Here is a 9150-nt window from a genome sequence, read left to right as displayed (position 1 = left end):
AGAATCGTTATCCAGTGTTTGTATTACAAAAAATAACGTTTTTTTAAAGGCTTATTTTAATAAATTCAAGGGATTTATATTTCATTATTTCAGGAGACTTTTAATGTGTGATGCATCATTTATTTATTTAAGGGAACTTCCTAATGTTACTTTGTCACAACTCATTTAATACTACCATTTGTACAAGAACATGTAACAGCGCATATAACTTAAATACGCGCCACAACTGAAAATAATAGTATTGTTAGTGCTCCAGGAAGCACAGCTGTTTGGATCACGTGATGTCAGACTTTGATCACGTGACGAGTTTTGTTGACGGTTGTCGCTGCATTTCGCACCATGTATTCACGGGCTTATACAGGAGCTGGTGCAATGTCATCGCGTCGCTAGCAGACAGCAAACTGGAGGGGTGAAACACCTGGCTGCAGACATCAGTGGCATCTCTAATGCCGGCCGAGCCTCGATACTGTCCGTGAAGAAAAGAGTGCTGTGGTGCTTTTTTCGTCGGTTTAAGGGAAAAAAGGAGGAATCGTATTTACCTCGACAGGAAGAGAGACCGGGAAGTTAATGTGTCGAAACCTGCTTTTTTGAGGTAATTCCACACATTTATGTGATGAATTTGCTCTGGCTGAGACGTTAGATTATTAATAAAGTGTAAAATGAAACCATGTCGGTGAGTCAGCACGTTATATATTGTAAATACCTAGCTTTGTTCCTCAGCTCCATCATTAGCATTCATCAGAATCCTTAGGGATTGACGAACAAGTCGATTGTCCAATCAGGAGGCTCAGAAGGCTGTGTTCGACCAATGAGAAAAGGGCTGGGCAGGTTTCTGTTTATAAGGAAATGGTTCACGTTACGTCCTGTAATGCCTTTATTGTTTGCTTGACCATACTAATAAAGAAATGGTTGCCTTAACTTGTGCCACATGGTCTACTCAATTATATTGATAATAAATACAATGATCCCTTATGTCAGGATAAGGTTGCCGCCTCTTAGAAATGAAAGGCACCAGTATAAATTAGGAGTGTCCCAGCATGACCTTTTTTTACTACATTTATAAACTAATTTCTTGTGCTGTGAAAAAAAGTCTCCCACTATGCAAACCTGGTTGCAGAAGCTTTAACAATCAATGTTTATGTATCACCATCTTTGGACTGTACCCAGTTAGATGCAAATGTGACTGTCAGTATTATCAAAAGTCAATATTCTGTTGGAATGGGCTATAATTAGATGTTGTATAAGCCATAAAGATATCTCTGTAACCATCATGTTGTCAACAATCCCAATGTGCCTGTATAACTGGTTTAACATGTGGATGTGAATGATCAGACCAAACGTATCAATTAAAATGTTTTCTTTTTTCATGTCTTGTGATCTTTGCCCTTAATGTTTTCACTTAAAAGTTGTTTTGTTTACAATTTCTGCACATGACTAAAACATCATGACACTGCTGATTGTTCAATTTTACTTTTTTTCTGAAATGATTGTTAATAGAAACTGAGATCAGAAAGAACATCACTGCTGGTGGAAGCTGAATCGAAAACACAACTAAGCTCTAATAAATCTTCTAAAACATCTTAAAGCTTGAATTGTAAACTTAGCTCTAATTTTAAACGTTATAAATGTCACTCTCATCCCTCTCTCTTAGGCTAACTGGACTGTGTCCTGTGTAACGCTCAAAATGGCAATCGCGCGACAATTTGGACTTCTGTTGTGGAAAAACTATCTCCAGAAGGTGAGTTGGAGCGAGGTGAACCTACAACAAGCATGCATTTGTCCTTATTAGGTGCTGACATTGTTTATAACTGTGAAATGTCAGAAGTATCTGTGTTTGCAAAGCAGAGGCCTGCATGACAGTATTTGCTAAATTATAAGCGTATGTGAGATCGTAAATACAGAAAACTGACTAACATTTTGTTTTCTACAATTTATGATGTAAGCCCTGCTACCTGGAAACATGCTTTACCCCAATAACATGCAGAATAATACACAGTGTTGCTGGCCTGTTGTTGTGTCACAGACTTGAGCGAGGTCAAAATGTGCAAGCTGTGTTTTAAAGACTTATATGGCTATCTTTACGGTAAATCAGATTTGAACTTTTTCAGGAATTAAGGATCTTTTAATGATTTATTAATACAATGGATGGAATGTAGTGGGGTTAGGCTTTTATCAAAGCGACTTACATACTCTGTACTGTGGGCAATCCCCCAGAGCAATTTGGGGTGAAGTGTCTTGCCCAGGGACACAACGACATGCTGACTGCAGTGGGACTAGAAATTGCCATCCCCTGATTCGGAGTCCAGCACACTATCCACTGAGCCACAGCCTCCCATACATAGAACATGTTTAAACCAATATGTATTATATTTAAATTAGAATAAAAATAGAAATCATACAAATAAATACATGTGAATGCTGTGATACTGTTGTGCATCTATCTATGAATATAGTATTTGTCATCCACATTACTTTAATTAGAAAAAGTATAGAAATGGAGGCAGTATATTTACTAGGAATATTTAGGTTGCATGTATATACTGTTTAGTTTGTATACTGTATGTGCATATTGCATAATTATGTATTCTTCCAATTGTTACAGATCATTAGACATGATTCATACAATCATGTAACTATACATTTACGTGTTTAAACAGTTTTGTGAGTGAAACAATAAATACAAACATTTGAAGGATAAAAGGTGGCAATTACTTATGAGCAACTCTATATACATGGAAACATGTTAACACATGTTCTGTCATATTGCAATTATATATATTAAGTAGTAGTGTGTTTTCTAGAGACTCCATTAGTGCCAGACAAGCAATACAGTGCATGTTGGTGTTGCTTTTTTCATCTTGGAGGCAGAAAGCACACAGAGTATATGTTCATTACCTAAACTGTACAAAATAAAAGATTGTGTGAATTACAGAGTGAGTGTAGGAAAATAAGTTTTGTATACGACTAACATGAATTAAAAAAAGCAGAGCAGTTGTTGAAAATGGAAATCTTAGATCTAAGACTACCTCCAGCGCTGTTTATAAAATAATAATCTCAAAGATGATTGTCCCCATTTCACCAAAAGAGGTAACACAAAGCCCTTGCATTTGCAGTGTTACAAAACTGGTGTCAAAAAACGTTATGAAACATTCTATTCATACATTGAAACCGAAACACACTTTGAAAACAGAAAACATGTCTATTATCGGACTATATTTATTCCTCTCCAAGTGACAAAACTGATTGAGTCCTGAAAAGGGAAAGTCTTAGATTGACTGTAATGTCCTGCAACTGTTCAAGTCACTTTGTACTCCAATCACTCAACAATAGGAGGCTGTGACATTATGCATGTGAGCTGTCTGGGAAACTGTCTATTTCAATTCTGAATAGAATTAGAGGAATACATTTATGTCCAGAACCCACCTCCACTGAAAATGAGGTGCAGTTAGCATTTCCAAAGCGTATTGACAACATGGACATTGGGTTTGCTTTTCAACGCTATAGTGTTCTTAGTTCTGTGTGTCTCATAGTACAATACTCACCTGTTGCAAAAAAAATGGAACCATATTGAATCTGTTATATGAGGTATTAAGTTAATAAAGACATGTTTATTCTCTCAAACATAGCCTAGTTAATTAATCCCAATACTGTTTAGTCTGTTTGTCAAATTCTTGATAATTCACCTATTTTGTGAAACCCTGACATCTGCAAAAAAAACACCCTCCTTTTTTTAATCTTCTTCCTCTTTTTATTTTACCTTTTTACACACCCATTTCAAAAAGACGACAGGTTACCTGTGCTCTTGCTCTCCAGAAACGTCAGATCCTGGTAACCGTGGTGGAGATCCTGCTGCCGCTGCTCTTCTCCTGCATCCTCATTGTGCTACGCCAGAAGGTGCCTTTTAAGGACTACCCAAATGCCACAGTCTATGGGAGCTTCAACGTTAACCAACTACCATGGGACTCGAATAAACAGTTTCAGCTGGCCTATGTGCCCGGTAACTCCAGTGTGGTGCGTCAGGTGGCAGAGGACGTGCGAGGCAGCCTTCGCTTCTCCGCAGGTGGGTCATATCTGGGCAGTAAATGGGTGACTAGAATCCAGGACACTTATCGAATGATGTTGGCTTGCTTAACAAATAAACTATAAATGCAAATCTGTGAAAAGCAGAGCATCCAATGCTTAAAATATATATGCTATCTTAGCTTAGTATAAAGTCTGGGAATGGGAAAGCTCCCTCCAACGTGCAAAAATATTTCCCCTTGATTCTGATTTTTTGGCTAAGTTATGCCGACATGCTGCTTGCTGTAAATTCACTCGACAGTGTGGTATTGATCTTTTGACCTTATCTTCTAACTTTTGGCATAAAAGCAAATAAGCACATTTCCTAAAATATCATACTATTTATTTCAAATAGCTAATATCACTTCATAAATGATCAACAACAGAGAAAGGAAGCTCTGGTGGCTCATCTGACAGTTGTTCTTTAGTCGGGCAAGGATCAAACAAGATCCATTCACCCATGGAAAAAAAACAATCCGCTCCGTCTTCAGATCATATTCATTTATGAATGTAGCATTTAGGATATTAAATAATATGTATAATATGATTATCTGAAGATAAATAATCTTGTCTTCCTCCTTGGTTAATAAAAATTGCTTGAAATTCAATAACAACATTTTACAACAACAAAACGATAATCACATACTGAAGCTGTATAACATTCACAGAAATCGTCTGCAAACATTAGATCTTATAAAGGAAGAAGTTGCTTTCAAATTCTGGCTACAAGTCCTTGTGTTTAAATCCCAAACTGATCTGTTAATACCAGCACATAACCATTGAAACGAATACCACAGCCTTAACACCTTTGAAATTAGGGAAAGAGGTGGATATACTGGTTTCTCTAGAAACTGCCCTCAGGAGAGCAAATGCGTACTCCCGTGTCAGACCGTATCAACTGGGAATGTAACTGAGTAAAGAAACAAAACAAACACACTGTAGTGTGTATCCTCCTCTCTTAGGTCTTCTACAATCTCTTTTTGATTCACACACACTTCTGCATGTGTGACCAGCTATGTAGGTAAACATGCAGACAGTCTCACAGAGTCACAGGTGTGAAAACATGTTTGACACAATGTGCATAGCCATGCTGACAGACAGACAATTAGCAAGATAGCAGTAGTGTGAGGCTGAAGGCAGAGATGTGGCAGCACATGTCTGATATGTGTAACTGCACGTTGTTTTGTGGTGAGATCCCAGCTCAGCCATCATGAATAATTGATCTGGTCGTTTAGAGGGAAAGGTGGAATAAGGTTGAATTTGAGTATGCCATGCACACAGAAGAACACCAACATGTGACGTCAATGTTCTGACCAATAACGATTTGACTCTCAGGAATGGTTTTAAAAGCTGTGTGATATTTCAAATGTCAGTTTTACAAAAAAACAGTAGGGTTGTTGAACTGGAACCTCTAAAAGAGGCCCCACATTGTGTCTGTGGTGTAAAGACATGAGGCGGTGACTCATCGTTTATACTTTACATGCTGTGTTCGAAAATAATCAATTGTGAAATGAGATTTCCTTTATTGTGTAATCTCAAATTGTTGTTGTTAAAAAGTCGGTCATCTTCATTTAATGATGTTATGTTTTGTCTTAAACTATAAACCACTACGTTTAGCTATTTAAATGTTTTATCCATTACGTATAGTAAGCTATTTTAACTTCTTCTTCCTTTACTAATACTTAATTATTTGATCAGCTTAACCATTACTTTTAGGTAATTATCTCATCTGTTTAGCCATTGTTCTTTTAGCTAGTAGTTAAACCATGTTCAAACATTTGGAACTTGAATTATTTTAATTAAATATCAAAAACCATATATCCAATACTTTGAGCTGAGTCATGTTAGTGGGGATGTGTGCGGTCAGCGTAGCTCACTTACTGGTCATCGTGACAGTATATTTACCTAAGATAAACATCACACCAATGTATAACTCGATGTAGATGGTTATGTTTTTTTGAACAATCTGTGCTGTTGTATTTGCTGTAAAGTGTCTCTACTGTAGGCTATTTTTATTATATGTACAGCACTTTGGCTCGACCAAAAATCGTTTATAAATGCGCTATATAAATAAAACTTGATTTTGATTTTTTTCCCAAATATTTGGATATGACTTTTTGCAAATTTTGATTTCTGAAAAAAAAGAATAGCCCCTGTTTAGGAACGATGGGGTCAACCTAGTCGTACAGCTGAAGGTCAATGTGACCAATACATATTTGAACTAGTGTGTTTGGCAGCTGATTGTCCTTGACCTGTTTCACTCTGTGTGTCTGCATGCAAATGTTTATTCAATGAGACTGACCCAGATGTACCTTTTGGAACAATATGTAATACTGTCTTTTGCCATACTCAGAAAACCTACATGTGCGGTTTATGGTTTGGTTGAAGTAAAAAGAAAACCAAATCAGATCTTCTTTGTCCTGCACGCTGTTTTTTATTGATCTTCATTTCGCCTGCTTTGATGTCTTTTGTGTGTTATGGCTCTGTGCGTCCCTTTTTGCTTTTTAGTTTACCGTGACAAGTGTACCTTTTTCTCTCGTATATGACCTCTTGTATGATAATATTCACCTTAGTATTTAGTATGCTGACGGCGTCTGGACCATATTCAGTGAGATTAGCGAGCGCCAAGGTCAGCCCATGAGACAGGGATGAAAACAGACCTACGTGAAGAGAATACCACACCGCGACTGATCTAATGTTTGTTTTTGCGTGTACGTGTCTTTTCCAGTGCGTGGCTTCGAGACAGAAGAGCAGTTTGAGGAGTATGTGAGAAGTGACCCTAAGTCAGCGAAGCTGCTGGCTGCTGTGGTGTTTGAGCATCCATTCACCCACGATGATGAACCTCTGCCCCTGAAGGTGAGAGGCAGCAAACACACACTGTCAAAACAAGTGGTTGTCACTGCATGCAGAGTTTAGCCACAACATGAGGGGTAAATTATTATTTCTGTATTTGAACAGAAGCATAACTACTTGGTGTAAAATATGCAACACAAAAACATAAAAAAAAATGTTTCTCAGTAGGATGAATAATTTAATTTAATAAAAAGGTGTTCCTAATAATTCTGGTTCAGGCTCTATTCAGTGCTTCCTTAAAACCCAGTTTGTTTACTTTTTTGCCTGTTGGTAGTTTAAACATAGAAGGAAGAGTCTTACACTAACAAACATGTTTTGGAACATTAAATAGCATCGGTGTGCATGCTAACTTTGTGATATCACATCATTATAACTACCAGATTGATGTCTGCTGTGATAAATGCAAAGTAGAATAAAGGTAGAGATGAAGCTTCTCCTCCTGTGTGGCAGGAAAAACCTGATGTGAATTTACAGGTGTGTACAGCGCCTTATCTGAGTGTTCTGAAGAAGTCTGACATACTTAATATGCCTGAAGACTTCAGACTTTGTATTTGTTTCCTTACTGTCCTTGGAGAAAGTATTTCTTGCTGCTAGGAACCATAAACATAAAAACACACACACCAGCAATCAAGGAGGTAATTGGAACTGAAGTCAAAGCCAAAATTCAAAAAAACATGACAAAAGTAATTTTTCTAAATTACCTGGAAACTAAAGGCATACTGTTGCAGCTTCAAAATGTGAAATGACGCAGTTTACTTTATATTTTCTGGTTCAGGGGACGCACCCTGATAATGATACATTGTGAAATACAAATCTGTGTTTAAATCAGCAGGGAGGAGCCCTAGTTAAAGTTAGCTGTTAGCTGTTAGCAGCTGATAAGGAGGCGATATGGTAAATGATAACATTGTCATTATATGTTGCTCTTTTAATAACAGGTGAGCTACCACCTGCGCTTGAGCTTCTCCCCACGTTACGCCCCTGCCGCGGAGAAGTTTGAGCTGAACCCCAACAGCGACCTGGACTGGCACACGCTCAGCCTCTTCCCCCTCTTCCAACTGCCAGGGCCGAGGGAGCAGTACGACAAGGAGGGGGCCACGCCTGGTGAGAACACACATCTTTACCGTTTCTTTGTTTCTCTTTATCTGTCTGTTCCACTTTCCCTCCCACCCGTCAGATTTAAGCCAAAACAAGTAACAACAACATTTAAATATTCTGTAAAGCTTAAATTCTCAGAGGACTTATTCATTTTAGCTTTTGTCATTTTAAAAGCCACAAAATAATGTCAACAGTTTTATTTCTCTTCTGAAACGGAGATTATGATTGATGAAAACCATTTATGTTCAACGATCTCTGCAGCAGAGTCCTCTCTTCAGGCTGCGTTTCCATGGCAACCATGGCCCTACAAATCTAGTTTTAGTAAGTTTTATCGTGCCCTCGCATCATTTGTAGGGCATTTGTAAACAAACACTCTCCACTTTATCTTCACATGTGTCCCTTAGGTTGAGGTTGATTCATTAATGCAGGATTGGATAAGACACTGTTCTGCTGTAGACCGTACTAAAATAATGAGGTTTCAAAACACTCATAGTCCAAAATATGAAGTCATCCACATAGTATTATATTGAAGCTTTGAGTGTTTCATGATCAATCAATCAACAACTTTATTAATCCCACAAGGGTGCAATTGGTTATGAGCAGCAGCTTATGTCATGTACACAGGCAGGAACATACCGGAAGAAAACACACAGATACACCCGGGAGCACAGATGTGGATAATTCCAATTTACACTATAAATAGTTCAAAGCATCACAATAATAAATAAATAATCAATTTAAAAGCCTTTTCAAGAATTTAAAAGTTTGAGTGCAGAAGGGATGAATGATTTAGAAAAGCGATTAGTCCTTTGATCAGGTAGAGCATATCTTCGCCCTGATGGCAACAGACGAAATTCATGAGAAAGTACATGACCTGGAGAGTTCAGAATGCTCTCTGCTTTCCGCAGAATCTGTTGGTTACAGAAGGAATTTAAGTCTCTCTGTTTCACGCCGATGATCTTGGAGCAGGTTTTAACAATGCTGTTCAGGCTGTTCCTGTCTTTCAGTGTAAGGCTATGGAACCAGCAGATAAAGAAAAACAAATAAGGCTCTCAATGAATGCTTGGTAAAAACGACAAAGAATGAAAGGCCTGACAGAGAAAGAGTTCAGTTTGCGAAGAAGGTGCATTCTCTGTTGACCCC

At 37.9% G+C, this 9150-nt stretch overlaps 1 protein-coding gene across 1 annotated transcript in view; it reads left to right on the top strand.

Annotated features, from left to right (window-relative positions):
• Positions 1 to 277: 277 nt before the first annotated feature.
• The window catches only part of abca3b (ATP-binding cassette, sub-family A (ABC1), member 3b), a 29471-nt gene continuing 20598 nt past the window's right edge, over positions 278 to 9150 (top strand). The window contains exons 1-5 of the mRNA XM_034089981.2: positions 278 to 592; positions 1652 to 1738; positions 3814 to 4060; positions 6788 to 6915; positions 7848 to 8013. Of these exons, the coding sequence (XP_033945872.1) occupies positions 1685 to 1738; positions 3814 to 4060; positions 6788 to 6915; positions 7848 to 8013 (595 nt within the window). The 5' untranslated portion in view covers positions 278 to 592; positions 1652 to 1684. The remainder of the gene's footprint in view (positions 593 to 1651; positions 1739 to 3813; positions 4061 to 6787; positions 6916 to 7847; positions 8014 to 9150) is intronic.

Source organism: Pseudochaenichthys georgianus, chromosome 8, assembly GCF_902827115.2.
Source record: "Pseudochaenichthys georgianus chromosome 8, fPseGeo1.2, whole genome shotgun sequence".
NCBI lineage: Eukaryota > Metazoa > Chordata > Actinopteri > Perciformes > Channichthyidae > Pseudochaenichthys > Pseudochaenichthys georgianus.
This window is presented reverse-complemented; position numbering and strand designations above follow the sequence as displayed.